This window comes from Heloderma suspectum, chromosome 1, assembly GCF_057233095.1.
Source record: "Heloderma suspectum isolate Gila_16-S chromosome 1, 16-S_ref, whole genome shotgun sequence".
NCBI lineage: Eukaryota > Metazoa > Chordata > Lepidosauria > Squamata > Helodermatidae > Heloderma > Heloderma suspectum.
The window spans coordinates 34,466,614-34,488,482 of NC_139458.1; the positions used below are offsets into that span (position 1 = coordinate 34,466,614).

The window sequence follows — 21,869 nt, forward strand, 5'->3', positions numbered from 1 at the left end:
ACAAGGTGAGCATGACTATGTTCGGACCCTCTGTAAAATTCCTTGACTGAGGCAGCAGGGCATTTACAAGACAAAACTTCAGACTGGAAGCACTCCTAGTCAGTTTCAGAAAGCGATCTAGTTAGTTTCATAAACCAGCTAGGAAACTTGCCAGCTTGATTTTCTCTGCTTGCTGGTTGTGATATTTCTACCATAGTGCAATTGCAAAAAAAAAATTAAAAAGGAAAAGTGCCTGCAGCATAGGATTGTAGCCTTACGGGATTACAGTGAGAACCTTCTGGCTGAACATCAGGAAAAACTTCCTGACTGGAAGAGCAATACGACAATGGAACCAATTACCTGGGGAGGTGGTGGGCTCTCCCACACTGGAGGCCTTCAAGATGAGGCTGGACAGCCATTTGTCAGGGATGCTCTGACTTGGATTCCTGCATTGAGCAGGGGGTTGGACTCGATGGCCTTGTAGGCCCCTTCCAACCCTACTATTCTATAATTCTATGAACCTACACATCTGTAGTCAGAAGTAAGCGCTGCTGTTTTCAGTGTGATCAACTAATTAAATAGTGAATTAAAATGTGTGGGCTGAAGAAACCTCATTCCAGGAAGCTATTATTCAAGGTTGAGAGCTGGTAGATCAGGGGACAGGTCACACAGTGCAGGATACAAGATGGCTCTGAAGCCAGAAATGCACAGCAACCAATAGAGAAAGGGGGGTCATCCACCCTCCTGGAGAATAACTCCTCCCACTCTGCCTCAATTGCACCTTTTCCTGTCCACACATGCTAAAAGTGATTGCACTGCTATTTCCCACCGCAGGTAAACCTGCAAAAAGGAGGCATGGTGACTGACATTAAAAGCCTCATCCGGAAGCACCCCTAATCTATATTAGATAGGAGTGCTACTGTTCTTTCTGCCCCTCTGCTCCATAGACCCAATAGTTTTCCCCACTTGCTGTAGTACGTTTATACCACAGGGGAAGTGGAGGGGAAGGCATAATGACTAGTGGCACATAAGAAGAGCCACGCTGGATCAGACCAGTATTAGATGTTGTATGCCTATTTACGCCAGTTGCTGGGGAACATGGGTTGGAGGGTGCTCTTTCACTCTTGTCTTGCTTGTGGGTCTCCAATTGACAGCTGGTTGGCCACTGTTCCAGCATGGCTCTTATGTTCTTAAAGGTCCATCTAGTCCAGCATTCTGTTCAGACAGTGGCCAACTAGCTGCCCATGGGAAACCCACAAGCAGGACATGAGTGCAACAGCACCCTCCCACCCATGTTTCCCAGCAACTGGTGTGAATAGGCATTTTGCCTCTGATCCTGGAGGTAGCATATAGCCATCCCGATGAGTAGCTATTGATAGCCTTATCCCCCATTAATTTGCCCAATCCCTTTTCAAAGCCATCCAAATTGATGACCATCACTATATCTTGTGGTAGTGAGTTCCATCCATAACTACGCACTGTGTGCAGAGGCCCTTCCTTTTATCTGTCCTGAATCTCCCACCTATCTGCTACATGGGTTGACCCCAGGTTCCAATACTGCGAGAGAGGGAGAAAAATGTCTAGGATAAGAGGTGCAAATCCTCTCTCAATGCCAAGGGACAAACACCATCTCAAGGTAAAGTTCTAGGGATCTTAGCATTTGCCCAATAGCTGATGGGTTACGACAACCTTCCCCAACCTGGTGCCATCCAGATGTTTTGGACTTCAACTACCATCAGCCCCAGCCAGCAAGGAATGCTGGGAATTGTAGTCCAAAGCAACTGGAGGGTACCAGGTTGTGGAAGGCTGGGATACTACTTGGGATGCCATTATCGAACCATCTGTGAGTCTGGTTGAGACCAACTGCATTTGGCTTCTCCTACCACAGAACTGCCTCCATTCCCCCTGGCTTCATCAAAAGAAGAGGTGAGCCAGTGAAGGCCTCTCTGTCGGTCTGGCTGGGACCGACTAACTTGGCTCCTCTGCTCCCACAACTGTCTCCACCTGGATCCATTCCAAGCTGCTGCAGCAGAGGGAGAGGTTAGACAGCAGGACTCTTCCATCAGCCTGGTTGAAACTAATTGCCATTCCTCCCAGAATGGCCTCAGGTCTGATCAAGGTACCCATATCAGAGCTGGCCCCTGGCAGAAAGATAAATGGACCAAATAAATAAATTCAGCATTGCACTCCGCAGAGGAAGAATGGGATACAAATCTAACAAATAACCCCAGGGGGCAATTCTATGACCGGCACCATGTTGCAATTACTTCATGCAACATTTCATTAAATCTTTAGTCATGGAACAAAATATTTTAAAGCATGCGGTATCTGTAGGCTTAATGATACACACTCGTGAATAACACTGAATTATCAAGAGTTTCCAAACCAATCCAGAATTAAGCTGAAGCAAAATTGTCTGTACAATTGAGAGAATAAAGCTGCCTTTTGTCAACCACTGCCTAGTTATCCCCTTCAATTCCCTCATTAGTTTCCGTATGAATAATGCATAGATACAACTACTGATAGTGTCGTAACTCCTCAATCGTTCAAGCTAATTTAACACCCTCTGAATCATGATATGCCATAAAGCCCATGAATATTCCCAGAGCACTTACACAGTTCTAGGCACAAGCAGTTTGCAATGCCAGAAATTCAAATAAATGTATGTGCGCTCTCTCTCCCTGTTTCTCTTTTTGTTTCTAACCTTTCCAGATGTAGCAGTGAGGCAAATATGATGGCTTGGAATGACGGCTTATCAGAAAATGAGAACAAGCACTCCAGGGTACATCAGAGTAAAATGTAACCCTCATTTAATTTTATTTTCTATAGGGAGGGAAGGGGGAGGCTGTGAAGTTCAGATCATTATATACTGTGAAAATTATATATGTATACACACACATTTAAAAGAGTTGACCTCTCTTTGGCGCAACTCATTACCCTTGTGAATGCAGATTCTGGGAATATTCTGTGGGAGAAATTTCATCTGCAAGAGGGCTATTGTGTGTCAGACTGCACAGAGCACAGGGTACTGCAGCCTGTATGCTTGTGGTGCTCAGAGTAGCCATTAGTATTTGAATTCACTTAACGACCTTATCAGCAGGAACTGCGAACACCAACATGCAGCAATGGCTTATATAATGAAGGTCTGCATGGAACATTGCCAGAAGTGTGTGTGTGATGAAGGAAGAGGGCACAGGACAGGTCCCACTTCAGATATGAAGGGAGGAAAATGCCCTCTCTTCCCACATAAGCAAACAGGCCAAGCTGGTATAGTGTAACGTGGCCAGCAAAGTCCCTGCCTCAAACGTTGCCTCTTTTATTCACTCTTTCATTTTGCGCATTGGTCTGACCCAGCAGGAAGGCATTCTTACATTCTGAACTCACTACCATGCAATGCAAAGACGGCCACTCATTCGCTGAGAAGGTTTTAGGAAAGGATCAGACAAAATCAGTGGAGGCTGGTGGCTCCAGTGTCAGAATCTGCTCCTGGTTTTTCAGTCAGAACCAATCAGAACTCTCAAGCAGCTTTCCAATGTGCTGTACCTATTTTGAGGATAGGGTTCAGCACCTGGGTAGCTCCCTTAGAATGCTGGCTGGTTCAAAATCCGGAGCAGATTCACTGCTCCACTGGCATCAGAGTCACCAGCCCCCGCTGGACAAAATCATGCAGGAAGATTGGTCCACCAGCAGGCATCAACCATGCTAGGAAAAGTAGAACCTCCATACACAGAGGAAGTCTACTGGTCAACACACTGGATCGGAGGTTCCTCAGATGGCCACACCTGTTTCCCTAGCTCCGCCCCATTTGCTCCAACCAGAGATCACTTGGTGGAGTCACAGATTTTGTACATCTCTCCCATTTTCAATGGTTGAAATGCCCCTTCTGAGGCTTCACTACTGGCAGTAAGGGCTTTGAGCTAAAATATGCAGGAGTTTTTGATATTTTGATAAATATTTTGATATTAAAATAATTAAAATATCAATAAACAACAGCAATAATAAATAATATTTAAAATTAACAACAACAACAATATAAATATAAATAATTAAAATATGTTGATATTTTGGCCCTGCCCCTTTTGCCATCAGCCCCACTCACCGCTGGATTGCAGCTCTTGAGAGCTTCCCTGACGTGGAATTTGGCCCTCAGGCTGAAAGAGGTACAACATTAGGGGCTGAGGACAAACAACACAGGAAGGCCACCATGGTCATGGGTTGCTCTGTGGATGTCAAGAAGCACCTGGCTTAGCTGCTGCTGGAAACTGGGGTGGCCACGTGTCCAAGCTTTACAGTCCTCTACATGAAGGGCTGTCAGAATGATGTCCTCTGTTTGAAGGCATCCTCTATTTGAATGGCTGTCAGAGTGACATCTCTGTTTGAGGGGCTGTCTGGTCCAAGTCCAGTTTAAAGATCAAGAACCATCAAGAGGGAGAGCAGCAGGGGCCTTGAAGATGCCCATCAACACTTAGCACCCGGACAGCAGGCACACAGGTCACCTGACTGGTGTCTTCCCTGCTATGGTGAGATGTCTTATATTTTAATTTCTAATTATTTCTAAATTTGCATCTAAAATATACATTAGCATATGCACATTTTATGCAAATCTGTGTCCTCTTTTGATCTTTCTCTCTCTCTCTTTGGTGATGTGTTTCCTTCCTTTTGGCAACGCATAAATGGCCATCCTACTGGAAACAGAAAATGGGACTGGAAAGAGCTTGTTCTAATCTGCCAAGGCAATGCTTATCTTCTTAAAGTTGCTTCTGCCTTATATCTTACTCCTACTTACAATCCCACCCATTGAAAATTCCACATTCTGGACTAAGAAAGGATCCAGCTGGCTTGCCGAACTTTGAGGAATCACTGGTCTGGAAAGGGCACCACCCTCAGAAACATTGCGCAGGGCCTTGACAACGCCACCCCCCAACACAACTATTTAGCTTGGACCTTTTGGTGTCAGTGGGAACATTTGGAACGTTGAGAGAGTGTTGTGCGCATTCTCACAAAATGGCTGCCATGGGGGCTTGGCTGGTCACAAAACTCCCATTTTCCAGAAGGCAAAGAGTGAGACCAAAAGATGCAAGTACAAGGCAGGTGTAGAGTCCAAAACACAAAACCACTCTTTTGAGTCCACACTTTTCTGTTCCAACAGCCATTTAACAGAATGCAAACTGTTGAGGCTCAGAGATGTGGGACCCAAAGGCATTCTTGGACATCAAGATGATGCTAGAGGCTGACAGCCTCCCAGTAATTTTTTTTAAAAAATTAAAACATATTTAAAAATAACATAAAAATCAGGAGGGGCAGGGAGCCTGGTGGGCACCAAGAGAGGTATCTGTGGGCACACTGGTGCCCGTGGGCATCACACGAAACCCAGGTGGACTATCATCATCACATTCCTACCATTTGACACACACTTCTTAGGTTCATATTCCACCCCCACCCCCACATGGCATTGTTACAATGGTTATAGCAGTGGGGTGTGAATTCAAACCCAGATTTACACAGATTACTCTATCTCATTTATTCAATAGGCATTTTTTGTTTATTTAATCTGCTTTTATCCTGCCTTTTCCACCTCATGGACTTAAAACACAAGCCCTTAAAAACACAATACCATAGAGTGAAAGCTATAATAAAAAATAAGCATGGAAATAGGGGTTAAAATCTAATCATTTCAGCCACCACCACCCTCTCAAAAATGCCTGGCAGATTAAGAAAAAAAGAAGTGCTTAAGGGTCATCTTTCACATTACGTGAAAGATGCAGCTAGCTGTAACATCTCTCTCTCTCTCTCTCTCTCTTACAGTTAGGGGGTCCAATTTTTATTGCCCCCCCTCCCTGGAGGGGGAGCTTTTTTCCTAAGACCTATGGACATGCTGTGGGGGGGGGGGGCACAATTACCAGCAAAATTACAATGGGAGGGGGAAGGATTCAGCCTTCTATCTCTGTAAAATTGGACACATACACCCCAACATGCACGTGCGCACACACACACACACACACATACTGTAAAAAAGGATATAGCTGCTAGTTATGTCTTTAAAGCAATGTGTAGTATAGTCCTAAGATTCTGTTCCAGCATCTGGCTTTCAACTGTTGCCAACCACATGCCGTGCAGAAGCCCACAAGCAAAGCATAAAGGCAAGCACCCTTCTCTGTTCTATTTCTATGTCTCCAGCACCTGATATTCAGAGAAATACCACCTCTGAATCTGGAGGCAGATGGAACTAACTTGGAAGAGTGGCTGTTGATAGACCTATCCTCCGTGAATTTGTCTAATCCCACTTTAAAGTCATCTGAGTCTGCCTCCCCCATCCTGATGCTGTCCATATATGTTGGATTACAATTCCCATCAACCCCAGCCAGGATGGGTATTGGGATGGTGGGAGTTGAAATCCAACACATCTGGGCAGATCACTAGATTGAGGAAGGCTGATCTAAGCCTTTGCTTATTTTCTAAAAATCAACAAGGGACTATTTCCTTTTGTCCCAAAGGACAGCATTCCAAAGCGGAGCAACAGCTGAAAAGACCCTACTCCAGGCAGATAGCAGTCTCACTTCTGACAAAGCAGGTCTGAAGATTCTAATGAACAAAGATGCAAAAACCAAAAAAGACCCATATCCACGTATTGAGACAGATCTACGAATGGAAGAGTGAGAAAAGGATTAATGTGAACTTACCAAATTTGCACTTCCGAAATGTACACATGAACCGGAACACAGTTATATGGCGTTGTTCACGCTTTTCCAAATTTTGCAATGCAGTTTGAACATTTAAAAATGTGCACAAAAATGCATACAATAGAGGGAACATGTGCACATAACTGAGTATATTAGGGAAAGAGCATACAAAATACGTTATTTGAAGAAAATGCTTGGAGAAAATGTGTATATCTGGAAAAGTGTGTACAAAAATGTGTATGTTAGGAGAAATATGCACAAACTCGTACAAATTTTAATGTGGACTTGTAAGATTGTATTTTAGCAAACTGACGTGAAAAATGGACAGAACAAACACTGCTGGAACAACGAATGGAACTGAACTTTACAGAGTTGTCCATTCCTATATCTACGTGCAGATATATTGTGGTTAGGAAAATAGATTGGTTGAGAAATAAATTTCAACATTAGGGATACACTTACATGTTTTTTCTTCTTTAATCTTGTACTCCAGAACCCCAGAAGCTTCCCTCTGGGCTGGGAAATGAACGGAGAGAAATAGGTTTTTCAGGGTCTCATCTTTCCTAACCAAGAAAATCTAAACAAAGAGAAGAGGGCACATGAAATTATATGATACCAAAGAAGAGTCATGTCTGACCCATTCAATATCACTGTATCAGAACTGGGTCAACATTTCATAATACAATTCCTTTTTCTTTTATTTTTTACCAAGACCATCTTGTCCCCTACAAATACGGATAAATGCTTTTTAGTGAAACAAACATGATTTTTTTTTGGTCAATGAAAGAAATGAAATGAAAAAAGTAAGGGGGACTGTCACAAGGAAGTGGTTTAAATTGAATTCCAGTCCTGGAAAATGAAAGAATGCAAGCTGAATAGCTCTCCCTGGCTTATAAGGAACACCCACATACATTCTAACTGTCCCTATGTCCCAGAGTCAGAGTAACAGAATGGGTGAGCCGAGGACAAGAACACAGGAGAGCGTAATCCCATTTACACGTTGCAAAGATCATCTGAGGGCCTGAAGTGGGAATGGGGCTGGGGGTGCACAGGCCGCCCTGCCCCCAATATCCCCTGTGTCCACTGGGCCCTGTTCCCGCATGCCCTGACCTCGCCACATGGAGTGATGTGCTCAGAATAGAGGGTCCACTCACATTCCACTGAATGCGAGTAGAACATTCCACACAATTGGGCCACTTTATCAGGGCCCAATTGATAAAACAGCGGTCCGAGCTGCTCGTAGTGTTCCATCTGTGTTCAACTGAACGCAAGTAGGACCCCACTTCAGACCTCACTGCTCCAGGTGGCAAAGTCAGGGAATGAAGGGGTGGCCCCCTGCTCGCATGGGGGCCAGCACATCCAGTGCTGTCCCTGTGCCAACTCTGAAGCTTTGCGTGTTCTTCAGGACGCATGGACAGGGCTTCTGATGGAACAGTGGGTGAAGTCAGAGTGAATGGTAGGTGGAGAACGTCTCTTGAGAAGCATCGTTAGGACTCGATGACATCTAACGTTAAGTGTGTCAGGAGCGTCCTAGTGGCCTCTTTCAGTCTACTCCAATAGCCAACTCACGACACAGACAAAAGGATTCTTTTCAAGGCATTAATCCTTTTACAACTTAATGATGAACAGCAGAGTAGCCTGTGCTCCGGGTTAGGCAGTTGGTCCCCATTTGAAGGACAGTCACTTGCAGAGCCTGAACTTATGGGCTAGGGAGAGTTCCTCCCTCTTTCCCTTGGGTCCACGGGACACGACCGTTGCTTGCGCGCCAAACGGGCACTACGCCTCCTTTCCGTGCCCTCCATCGCTCGTCGCTCCCTGCGTCTGTGTTGAGCGTCCAGCAAGCCCCCCTCCCACACTCTCTCACTGCCTGGGTCACTATCTATCTCAGGAATGCCGGCAGGAGGAATCTCTGCCAGCTGCTGTGCCTGTGAGGGATGAGCTGGCTCCTCTCCCACGGATTGCTGATCCTCCTCTGAATCAGAACTGCTCTGGGGTTCTATGGGCTCAGTTTCCACACTGACATCGTGCACGGTTGAAGCAATGCCAATGGGAGGTGTTTGCTACCATAGTTATTAGTAGTGCTGTGCTGAAAATTTCTCCTACATTTCTGGCAACCATTCTCATTCAATTTGACAGAAGAGAAATTGCTTTCAAAAGGAAATTCAGAGGAGGAGAAATTTTGGAGAAATTCTCAAGGGTTGGGTTTGGGTTTCTTTTCACCTCACTTAGGAGGTGGCCGAGGAAGGAGCACAAGTGACCTGTCATTCATTGTACAACCATCTGTTTGGCAGCCTGTAGCCTCTTCACCTGAAGCCCAGTGGGAGGCATCATGAGCTAATTCCTCCCTAAGGGCTTTTTCAGATCAGGTCGTACAGGCAGCCTGGGAGGCTGGCTGTGCTTAGGTCAGCTCAGAAACACCACCCCAAGAAATTCAACATAAATTATAGCCTGTCCTGAGAATGAGGCAGAAAAATGGAAGCCCCTTTCATGGGGGAAGAAAATTTTCTGGAAACTGGAGGGCAGATTCTGGCAATGCGCTAACTCCACCTCATACCTGGAGCTTGACACAACACACACACACAACACACCTGCATTGCAGTGGATGCAAACTGGGGACCAGCCTGCCAACACAGTTCATGCTGTTGCAGCACAAAACAGACCCAAACCCTTACCAAAAATGAAAGAAGCTGTGCTACAAGCCCCACCAATGGGGAGCCCTACCTGTGAGAAACTGTTGAGAATTTCTCCTTCCTCTGGAGAAATTTGGTGAAATTTTCTCCCAAATTTCTTTGCCCACAAATAAAGTGCAGAATTTTGAGAGGCCATCCGCACTCAGCTCTAGTTGTTAGCCATGCAGGAGGGTGTGTGTGTTTTTTCAAGAAGTGGTGGGGAGAGAAGGGTTAAACCTCCTTTTCACACATGCTGCGCTTGCAATTTGGATTCCACCTCCACCCCACCCCCGGGCACTGTGCTTGGCTTTATTTGTTGTTTTTAAAAACCCTGATATTGATTTAAGTGGCCCAGTTGAAGTAACATGGACTTAGATCCATAGGGGAATCAGTTAACAAAGAAAAAAAAGGACCCAGCAAGCAAACAAACACACAAACCCTGATGATGTTGGTGGAAAGGGGAATCCCAGATACGCTGGGTTAGTTTATTAGATAGAAACATTATTTCCTATTTATTGAATGACTGCCTGTTCCTATGCTTAATGTTCCCTAAATGAATACCATTGTTGGTTGAAATACTTCTCTTTTGTACTGGTCTGGGTGGATTCCAAGGGAATGAATCTCACCTGTTGTTCTTCTCTTTAGCTGCATTGCCAAATATATTTAAGGAGCATTTCACTGTTCCATAGTCCAGTAAGGGGTGGCAGTGGATGCTGACCTTGGATAGGTTTATGACCAGTTCAGTGGAGGCTAGTGGCTCCTTGGATGGCTCCTTTAGAGTCCTGATGGGTTCTAACTGAAATGCGGAGCGGATTCACCTCCCCACTGGCATCGGAACCACCAGCCTCCACCAGATGACCTTTGGCCTAGTAGATAGGCTAGGCTGTTAGACACCAAGCTTTTCTGTATGAGGCTGTTAATCCACTGTATCTAATATTATTAGATACGTTAATATTAGTGTATTAATACCACTGTATTCTGCTTTTGTTGCAGCATTGAGGGCTGGCCCCTTCACGAGGAGTGTTTCCTTTCATGCTATTCTTAGGGTTGACCAACGTGGGGAGATCCAGCCCTCTTGGGGCTCGATAGATTTCCCCCGAGGCCCCAGCTCGGCTTGCGTTAGCGAGCAGAGCTGTGGGCTCCCCGTTGGAATTCACGGACGCCCAGCTCTGGCGAGTTGCTGCTTGCAAGTCTTTCCCTCTCCCTCCCGCGGTCCAGGAGGGAGGAGGAGAGACTGGTGCACAGGAACCCTGCTACTGTGCTCAAAATGTCTCCTTCACCCTCCCGGTCTCCAGGTCCACAAAGAAAGCGCAAGAGGTTTGCGCATGGCAGCGGCAGTGCTGCTGGTGGCAGGTGGCAGCGGTGGGGAGTTGTGCTGCTGCCTCCAGGCACCACAAGCAAACCCCTCGCCCTTTCCTTGTGGACACCAGCAAGGAGAGCACGAGGGGTTTGTTCATGGCAGCAGCAGGGATGGGGATGGGGATTCCTGCCGTCGCTACCCACCACAGCCGTGCGCAACCCCCTCGCGCTCTCCTTGCCGCTGTCAGTATTGGCAAGGAGAGCACGAGGGTTTGCGCACTGCACTGCTGGTAGCAGAAGTCCATGAGCTGGCCGGACTAGAAAAGGTCAAGTCGGGCCAGCTCACAAGCAAGCCGGAGTCCAGGGCTCTGAGCCACCAAAAGCTCGGCAGACTTGACCCTGTGGATGGATTCCTCTGCCATTCCTAGCTATTCTGCTATGTAACCTCTAGGTGGCATGGTGGTATAGCTGAATAGCACAATTACACAAGTAGAAACAGCGCTTTCTATTTCGTTCACAATTAAATGCTGCCTTTTCCCTGCTCTAACAAACTTGCTGAAAGTGCTTGTTAGACACAGAAGCAAAACTGGAGGGTCACAACATCTTCCAAAGAACCCATAAACAACCACAAGTGGGGATGACAAGCACACGTAGATGACTTCTGTAGAAAAGCTCATAGTTATTCAGGCTTACTAAGTGCTCTATGCTGTACTTTGTGGTTTGGTTCCAATTTTTGTGAACAGATCCAAGAGCTTCAGCTTTGGGTGGTATAGAAATAAAATAAATGAATCAATGAATTAATGAATAAATACATAAACAAGTGATATCTAGGGGCCAAGGCCTTGTATACAACCCCAAAGACATCAGAGTCAGTCCCTGTTATCTGGTCTCTGTCCCCAGTAAATCATTGTCCCTGTTTTTTCCCTAGTTTTGCTTTTTGAGGCAAAATGTATAGTGTTCGTTGCTAGAGTTTTGGGGTCCTCCTCCCCCAACAGCATGGGAGGGAGAGCAGCATGGGGGGGAGTAGATCTGGAGGGGCACAGCATGTGAGGAGGACAGTTAACCCTTCCCTCCCCAGCTGGGACTTCCAACCAATGCCCTCCTAGCACTGCATTTATGTCTGAAAAACAACTTCCATTGACTGCAATGGGAGGCTTCCTTCAAGCCTAACTGCTGCGGGGGAGGGGGCTGTGGACTAGTCAGAGAAACCCCAGAGACTGCATCCGGCCCATGGGCCATAGGTTGCTCATCCCCGGTGTAGACAATGCTGAGCTAGATGGACTGGCGTTCTGACTTTATATAAGGCAGCTTCCCTTGTTCCTGAATGCATGCACACAAATGCTAAGACACTGTGTAGAGCACAGCTCTGCCATTTCACACACTGCAGCAATGGAGATATATTCTGAGACATTCATAACCTTCTGTGGGACATGTACTGTATGTCCTGCTCCTCTACCTTCACCCCAAAGTGCAACTCCTCTCCCCACCCCAGCTTTTGAAATCAGCGTACGGCTGGCTGTCATGGAGCAACTGGCTGCAGCATACAGCAAATAAAGAAGAGACTTCAGCACAGAGTAGGAGGTGGGTGGTTCATGTAGTGCTCCTTGCTGCAAGAATTCAGATGGCCTGCCCTTATTTTTATCCATGAAATGTTGACATTTCTGTGAAATGAAACGACTCCATACCCTCCACTTGAGTTTTACTTTCACATTTTGGTCAGTTCATATTTGAGCAACCCCCCACCCCCATAAAGTGATCTCCAGCTTTTTTTGAAGATATCCCATGATGACAAGCTTCCTTCTAGAAGCTATAGCTCCAGAATCACGTATAGCTAGTATTTTGGGAGGGTTTGCATCCCCCATTTCTGAGAGTGGGAGGACGTTGCAGAGGCAGTTTGACGAGGTCAAGCTCCTTGTGAAGAGAGAATCGTGGAGACCTGTGGCATTTTGGTAATATCTGACTATTAACAAAATATAGAGCTTGTGTGGATAGTGTCATAGTATCATTTAGTCACTAAGTGGCACTGGACATAGTTGGATGGAGTCACGGGTTTTCAGCTGCTGTTCTGTTCTTGCTAAAGAGAGACAGTAAAGTTCTTGTCTACTTCCTGACTGGTGGCTTCTCCCCACCATGGCACCAGTTGACTTGTTGGGAAGCGAGCACTCATACCTGGCTGCTGTCACTCAGGCCCTGGCCACAGACAGATTAGACCACTGTGATGGGCTCTAAGACATGGGGCTGTGACACATCGAACAATTACAAGCCTGAAAATGGCAGATACAGACACGCCCTTTGGCCAAATTGGAACAAATTGCCGTTATGTTCTGAGCAGAAACTAGACCTTATTGGGAACTCGCATGTTTCCTTCATGAAATTAATGTGGGGGCTGCAGGTGGGGGGCACTTGCAGTGCAGAATAGTGAGTTGGAGGTAGATGTTTAATCTTTCCTTCACTCACTGATTCCTCCCTGTAAATGCTCCTATCCCTTCCCCCTCCCCCAGATACTTCCAGATGGGGCTTTTATAGCCCCATTGCCCAGCCTAATTCTCAGAATTGTATGGGGGGTCCAGACATCCTCACCTTCCACTCACAACTGTCCTGTGTTTTCCCATCACTTCTTTCATCGTTTTTCTTCCCATGGAAAATCCATTCAGGGGAAAAAAGACAGAATCCCTGCACAGTGCCTTCTGATTGGTAGCACTAGTCTGAAAGCACCCCAAAATGGGAAGTGTGCCCAGCTGTGGGGGAAATGACCTAGGGGAGCATTTGCAAGAGAGAAATGGCAGGTACAGGATGTAGTGTTTGTGGTAGGTCCATTCCTTGAGCCAGGCTGGGATTTCTGAATGTGCTGGGTTAAACACAGATAATCCACCCTAGGATTTATACAAGACTGGCAAGGCAAGGGATTGTCTGCCTGTGGCTGTACACAAGGATGGAACACTAAGATAAACTATTTATCGCCTACATTTTGTGTGGAACCAGATTCTTACTTCCAAGGGTCCCAGGCCCCTGGACACAACACAGGAGAGATTAAGCAGCCCGTCCTCTCACCAAACTATCCTCCCCTATCATTGGTGTCCCATCCACACATTCCCCTTTGCTTTGGTGAGGATGGGATAAGCAGATAATGGGGATCTCGACACCTCAAGTTTATTGCACATTCATGGTTGCTCACTCACTGAATTGTGCGGGTCCATTACAAGGCGTTGTCGTTGTCCAGTCATTATTCAACTATGTCCTCCCACCTATCCCGTGTTTTCCTCAAATGGAAAAAGGGGGTATTTTTCCAGATATGCACAAATGGAGCGCCATGTCCTCCCTGTCTATTTCTCCCCTAACATGAATGAAGCACTGAGTGTGGTTGTTGGGGGCATGGTCATGATATCGAAGGTAGTGATGAAGATCTGATACGTCTTCAGCCTTCCTGCGCCTGAGCCATTTTAGCTCCTCGCCATTTCCAGCCTGTCTGTTCAAAACAGAGCGGCAGAGTGGCAGCGCATAGTGGTGGGGGGGGCAGCAGAGCGGAGGAGCAGCAGAGGGGCTAAGCGGCAGGGACTGGCCAAAAGCATGGAAAAGGGAGATGGGGCCCGGGGAGATTGGGGGGGGGGCTGTCTGCGTGTCAGTCGCCATCCACCAGTAATGTGCAAGGGGAGGGAAAGCGGCAGGAACCCAGGAGCAAGTATCGCTGAACCTGGAGCATGTGTAATGCCTCTTCACGGAAACATAATGCTATGGGAACAGCCATCTACAAAGATGCGCATCTAAAGGGTATCAGTTGTAGGGATGTCAGAGGATTCCGCCAGTGCATTCGGCCTCCCGAAATCCGTGGCAGAACGAAGCCCCCCCGCCACACTTACCTGGTGCCGTTCGCGCTGCCATTCACTTCCCCATTTTTGCCGTGATAGGCTACATAAATACTTATGTAGCCTATCATGGCTAACGCAGGGATGCCATTTGCGTCCCTGCGGAGGCCGTGATAGGCTATGTACATATTTATGTAGCCTATCACGGCAAAAAAAAAGAGAACGCAAATGCTGGCCGCCATAGCCTCCGCCATTTGCACCTCTGTTTTTTTGCCATGATAGGCTACGTAAATATTTACATAGCCTATCACCGCGAAAGACAGGGGCGCAAATGGCGGCCACCATGCCATTTGCGCCTCTGTTTTTTTGCTGTGATAGGCTACGTAAATATTTACGTAGCCTATCACGGCAAAAAAACAGGAACGCAAATGGCAGCCACCGTAGCCGCCACCATTTGCGTCCGCAGGCTCCACATGCCGGTGAATGCACCCAGCTGGCGGCTCTGCGGAGTTGCCGTGGAGCGGAGCCAGCCAGGTTAGGATTTTGGGGGGAGGTGCAGAGCGCCTCCCCCCCACCGCGAATCACCCCTTCGAAAAGGTAAGTGACTTTTGCACATCCCTAATCAGCTGTGATCCTTCGTTTAGAACGGAAGCAGAAAGACCCGTTTTAAACGCAGGATTTTAGGCTGGCGTAGAAATCCCCAATGTCTTCCTTGGCTCTTAGTGTTTTTTATGTGCTTCTAATTAGAGTTCAGTATGACAAATAGCATCAGCTTGTGCTTTAAATAGGAGACAAAGTTCTACAGTTGACTTTTTGCTTTCGGTAAAAAAAAGAAAGAAAAGAATGTCAAGAAATGTATAAAAGTACGTTTACAAAAATGGTCCAATAATAGACTGTTAGCCTGGTTACAAACAAAGAGGGGAAAGCGTGAGTGTGCAAAATTAGTAACGATAATGATGCAGGGAGTATCTATAGCAAAGCACTCAATTCTTTGTATCAGGAGGCGAAAGGCGACAAGGCAGAGTTATAAAATCGTGAGGGATCTGTGCGAAGAAATAAAGGGAGCTTCCACACACATGCTTAAGATTCTACTGATAGCAAATCCTAAACTCCCATCAGGATGACTCCCATCACATCCCAGTCATGGCAGCAACCAGAATGTGGGAGCCCTCCGTGGCTTACAGCTATGGTTGCATCTGCGCCTTCACTGCCATGGCTAGGAGGTGTGAGCTCCAGTCGTCTCCTACTGGCATGATGCTCAAAGAATGCATGCCCATCTTCGCAATACGGATTCTGGTGCTGAAGAAACAGGGTTTCAGACTACGGTCAAGGCTGGGCAGTGGGTAGCAGTCAGAAGCAAGTCAGGACCAAAGAGCGATAAGGATCAGAGAACCAGTGTGGGGTAGTGGTTAGAGTGTTGGGCTGGGACTTAAGAGAGCTGAGTTCTAGTCCCCACTTGGTCATGAAGCTCACCGGGTGACTTTGGGCCAGCCACAGTCCCTCAGCCTAACCTACCCCATAGGGTTGTACTGAGGATAAAAAAGAATGGAAAGGAGGAGGACCATGTAAGCGGTCTTGGGTTCCTTGCAAGAGGAAAGAAGGCAGGATAGAAATGTAATAATAAATAAAGGCTCAAACTAGAAGGCAAGAGCAAGACCAGAAACAGAAGAAACACCAGGTCACAGGTAGACCTTGTTGCTCAAGCAAAATTCCACCGAGAATGTGGGTGGTAGGTTAAGAATAAGGTTAGGACACAGGTGTGTAACCTGCAGCCCACGGGCTGCATGTGGCTTTTGGCCACTCTCTGTGTGGCTCACAGAGCCCTAGGGAGCTACACCCATTTCCCACACTGCCCAGCTGATCAGCCATCAGTGGCCGAGACCGAGATTGTTGTTTCCTCCCAGATATTATGATTGTGGTGGGGAGCGGAGAATATAAGAACATAAGAAGAGCCATGCTGGATCAGACCAAGGGTCCATCTAGTCCCTTCACACCTCTCCCTCCTGAGCAAACATGCTGGCAGGGATTGCTGCTGGAGGGAGAGAGGCTTTAATCTCACCCCCAGTGATCCCTGCAGGCAATACGGAGTGTGGGTGTAGATGTGAACGTGTGTGTGTCTGTGTCCACCACCTATGTTGCCCCCAAAGGGTTCTGTAGCCAGCAAGGCAGCATTCACCCAGAAAATGTTGTAGTGCAACCCTTTACCTGTCTACTCACAAGTAAGCACTACTGAGTTCAATTGGAGTTTCTCTCAGCCAAATGTTATAGAATTGCGGTCATATCATACTTTAGAAGCTCTTAACTATCTTGACTCCTTGAGGATAACACTATCCTCATGCTGTAGAACAAAGACAGCAAAGACCGTGGAAGCTGATCTTATGCCTTAGTCCCCTAACAGAAGACCTAGCATTCCGGCGTAGCTTCCCGTTCTAGATTCCCCAAGCAAAGTGAGTCTTATTTGTACTGGAGGGTGGGCAGAATGACAACATAGTTTCTGACATGTGCTAGAAATGAGAAGGGATCTCATTTCTAAATCAACCGTTTGCTAATTAATGTCTCAATCATAAGGCTTGCTGCGCCAAGCACATCTAAATCTAGAGATTTAGGGCTGGCCATAACATTATACCAGCACTGTAGAGGTGTTATAGCAGTGTCACCTCCTGATGTAATAGAAAAATTATTTGGAGATCCAGGGGTAATCCATCAAAAGTGCATTTTTTTCTTTCACCCATCCTCCAGTGCTATCATTCACTGTCACACAAACTGTCCTTTAAAAGTCTAAGGAAGCAGCAACAGTGGAGGGGGAAAAAAACTCTTCCCCAAATATAAGTCAAATATGACTCAGTTGAAATGTTTGATTCAGTGTCAGACTCAGCCTTCGGGGAGGGGGAGGGGGAAACGAGTCCACACAATGAGGCTTACAAATCATCTCTCTCAAGGAGCACGAAACAGCATTATCGGGAGAGGTATGACCTACCCCTGCTGGCTCTTTGCAGAGTATCTCAGCAGCCTTTTCCTGACTGATGTTCAACTGAAGCCAAGCCGGGCAGGTTTTGATGAGCTTCTCAAGGACACTGATGCCAGGTGGGGAAAAGCAATTGCTCGGAGTGCTAGGCTGGCTCAGCTGGGTCTTATTTTCCTCTTCTTCGCTGCTATCAGTGCCAGGCCTGCGAAAACACAGAAGCAAACCCCTATGAGGCATCTGTGGCAGCTTGGACTGAACAAAGAAGTATAGACTGAAATGCTCAGAAAACAAGGGTGAAGCAGTTATTTGGCTGGTATTCATTTCAGAGCCACCTAGCTTGCATCCCTTAACTATGCAGATGCATCAGGTGGATTCTGATGGGATGATTTAGTAATGATGCCTCCTGTTAGAATGGCAATTAGCAGAGGAAAACAAAGAAGCAGAAGAGAATGAGCGTTTACCAATCCCACGTGTACACAAGGCTATCTTAGAATTAAAAAGGGGACCACACCGTTCTTCAGATAAGGAAAGAAAAACAGTTTACTCACAAATATTCTTGCATATACAATGCAGGTACAGCGTAAAATGTTAAAAGAGTTTGTTCAGTCCATGTTGTGTTTCGTTATACCAGCAGGAGCGAGAGAGCAAACACGTGTGCTCCCAACAATAGTGGAAGGTGGGGTGGGGGAGTGAAAGTCAGTGGGGGGGAGAAGCAAAATCAAAGGGAACCACACTGTAGGCCATACATATCCTAAGGCTAGCTGTGGTCAAAATTCCCATGAACAAACTAACAGCAATGCTGCCCCCTTCCAGTAACTTGCAGACGAGTATTCCCAACAGATTCAGGGCAGGAATTTGGGACACACGTTTAGGGCTCCCCTCAGCAGAATGATCGGGAGGACTCCCAAACGCAGCAGGGCTGGCTTACCCCATTTTGAAATAAGTGGGGTAATGACACATTGGGCCTGCTCGGACGCGCACAGGGGGAGGGTGGCGAGGGTAACTATGGAGGGGAGGAGGTTACGTAACCACAACACGCGTGCCCGTCACACGACCAGGAACAACATGGTGCCGCATGGTTCCCGTAACCAACCCCCTCTGTAGTTACTGTAACCACCTTCCTGCTGCCCCCACCGCTGGTGAGCCCAGTGGCCCTCGCACAACAAAAACACACTCATCAGCCACTCCATCTGTGATGAAGCGCCAGCGACCACAGAGAAAGTCTGCGCAGGCTAGAGCATCAGTGGAAGTGCAGGACACTCTAGGTTGCCATCTCTATGGTTGCAGCCTGTACACCACCTGGCGCCCGTTTTAACCACCGGGGAGCCCGACACTTGTAACAGTAAGCCACCCCGGAGCCCTTGACCCTGCTGCAAGGGGGTGGCTAGCTGGGGTGGTTTCGGAGCCAGGGTTAGTGGGTTTTTCTCCCCACACCCAACACACTAAGCCACCGTGGTTTGTGCAAATTCCCTAAGCATCATGGCTTAGCATTACGTGTGAACAGGACCACAACCATCTAAATTGGGGTCCCCCATAAGACCATTAAGTCTGGACCCTAAAATCACCTAACCCTCTCACTGAGCTAGATGTGTAGGGTAAGGTAAAAAGCTTATGATGCCGTTGTCCTGTATCTATAAGGATCCACCTCATCTGAGGCAGGGTCTCTGTCATTTCCAGCAAACAGAACAGAGCTGGGAAACTTGTGGCCCTCCAGATGTTGTCGGACTGCAACTCCTATCAGTTCTAGCCAGCAGAGCTAATGGTGAGGGATGATGGAAGTCGCAGTCCAACTATATCTGAAGGGCCAGAAGTTGCCCACCCCACGAAATGTGAAAACAACTGGAACAAAAAAGTCATCCACTTGAAATGCTCCTTCATAGCCCTGCTCATGTCATATGTCATCTCATCTGCCAGATTGGCTGAAGTCAAGAGAGAGACTGTGTGTGCGCCCGCGTGCGACAGAGAGAGACAGACAGATGCAAATGCTGAGCCATTAGCACTGCAGCAATATTATGAATGCAATACTTATGTATATATCTGAACATTTTTTAAAAAAAGGCGGTGCTACAGTGACAGCTGTGTGACAGTGTTTATGACGGGGGCAGAGAGATGAGTGGAGGGCCGGGCTAAGTATGGGCTGTATAGCTCAAAACCACTTTTGTGAGCACTTTCAAAGTTTCTGTGTTGAAAAGCCTTATCTAGGCCAATCCAGGTCTTTCCACATGGAAGCCCTTTTGTTTTGTTTGTTTCTCCTTTTGTTTGTTTGTTTGTTTGAATTCTCAAAAAATTCTCTTTGAATTTTCTTGGGATGGAATACAAAAGGTTATATGAAAGAAAAAAACCCAGCCACTTGGTTAACTCACTTCCATCCAAGTTGGTTCTTCCTTGCAGAGCGTGGATCTCTCATAATCTGCTCAGCTACAGTTTTAGAATGGCAGTTTTTATCCATCCACACATCATTCTGAGAAGCTAACTGAGATGTTCCTAAGCCATATAGCTCTAGTTTCCACATTCTATCATCCTTCTACACTTCTCCCTTCCACATTTGAAAACTCTCTGTCAAGAATTATACACAGGTGCCTATTCAGCTTACCAATCATTCTAACCTGGTGGTTCTACATGGACCTATGGCCCGATTGGAGTCCACCCAGAGAACAGCCCTCAGTGTGGTGGCCCCCTTTCTTTAGAACTCCCTGCCGCTGGAAGTCAGGCAGGCACCAACACCGGGTTGCTCCTGGCACATCCTGAAAACAGTTCTGTTCCAAGAAGCCTTCCGTAAATGACCAGCCACTTTTTTTTATTGGCATTCTGTTTTTAATAATTTTAAGATGGTGTTTTAATCTTTTTACCTTTTTACTATTGTACCTCTTACGTTCACTGCTCCGGAATCTGCTATAAATACGGAGCAATGGACAAATGTTGTAAATAAATAAAACCTCTATTCTTGGTCATTGCTGTAGTTATTCATACTTGGTGTTAATATATGTAAATATCCATGTCATCTGGTCAGTGGGGAGGCCCCTGTTCTCCCCTCCCTAAGGGGAAAAAACTAGGACAGGGGTGGGGGAGATTTGAGTTGGTACGATGCCTCTACCAGAAACCTCCCAAACTGCAAACTACAGTCTACTAAATGTTCTTTATCACCCTTCCCCTACCAACCTACTCAGCTTTCTAAAGTATAACAAATATATTTAATACAAGAATTAGGTCAGGAAAGTAACTACACACACACAGAAAGAGAGACACGCACACACACCATTTGCCTCCCCCTACATTCTATTAAATGATGTTGTTGATCTTTAGAAAGTGGTGTCCTATATGGATTGGGGAAGGTGGGGTTCAGAGCAGACTTCTCAGAGAAGACTTGTTCACCGATGGACAGGGCCAGCCCTCCCATTAGGCAGAGTGAGGCAGCTACCACAGGCGGTAGATGTTGGGCTGTGTGGGGAGGGGTGGCAGCAGCCGCCTGGTTGTTTAACCTGAGCATAGAATCATAGAATAGCAGGGTTGGAAGGGGCCTATAGATCATCGAGTCCAACCCCCTGCTCAACCAGCACTCCCGGTTGTTCTCCTCTGGCGGACAGTACTGTGCATGTGCCACATGGTCTGTCTTGGATTGCCCAAGTTAGCCTGCTGCCCTCATGTCTGGTGAAGTAAGATTCATGTCTGGTGAAGTACAGAATGGCTGTTCTATAGCCATTGTTGAAGTAAGATTCAGCTGCTAGTCTGGCTGGCTCCTGCAGCTGGAATGGGAAGGTGCCCTCTTGTCTTTCACCTCAGACAGCAAAATGACTTGGGCTGTGCCTTCTGATGGAGTTCTGAAAGGAAACAGCTCTTCTGCCACTTTAGCCCAAGGTCACGTGAAAAACAGGTGTTTTTTTTAAAGGCCCTCTGAAAGAGAACTTTCTAAGACTCCCATGTGGGAGGGGTTGCAGTTAGGCCAGTTGTATCATAATGCCGTTGTCTGAATCTATTTTGCATATGTGCACGCACACAAACACACAGATGCACACGCCAGCTTTCAGCAATGGTTCCTATTCAACAAACAAAGCAGTATTCCAAACACCTCCATTTTTTGCATCTAATTGTCTTTTTCAGAAGACATTGCAGAGGGCAGGTTATAGCAGGCCAGAGCGTAGCCAAACAAACGTGTTAGTGAATCCCTACAGAGGCTCCGTGAGAAGATCATTAACACTTTAAAAATAAAACACTCAAATTGTTTTCTGTCTAAAGTTAGATCAGTTCACAGATGCAAGGAGCAGGTGGAACAGCATTTTCCAAAGAGTGACATTCTGTACTCCACCCCTCCAATTGCAAGAGAAATGGCTTGGTGCAGCCTCTCCCAATCTGGTGCCTTCTAGGTGTGTTGGACTGCAAGTCCCATCATCTTCAGCCAGCATGGTCCAACATATTTGGAGGACACCCAGTTGGGAAAAGCCTGGCATAGCAGTGCATGCAATAGGGCGGGATTAGA

General features: G+C 46.7%; 1 protein-coding gene across 2 annotated transcripts in view; it reads right to left on the bottom strand.

Annotated features, from left to right (window-relative positions):
- Positions 1 to 21,869, bottom strand: part of RIN3 (Ras and Rab interactor 3) — a 127,528-nt gene that overhangs the window by 66,716 nt on the left and 38,943 nt on the right. For both annotated transcript variants that reach the window (XM_084840483.1, XM_084840493.1), the window contains exons 2-3: positions 17,408 to 17,597; positions 7,122 to 7,236 (exon numbers count right to left, since the gene is read on the bottom strand). In XM_084840483.1, coding sequence (XP_084696609.1) covers positions 7,122 to 7,236; positions 17,408 to 17,597 — 305 coding nt within the window. The remainder of the gene's footprint in view (positions 1 to 7,121; positions 7,237 to 17,407; positions 17,598 to 21,869) is intronic.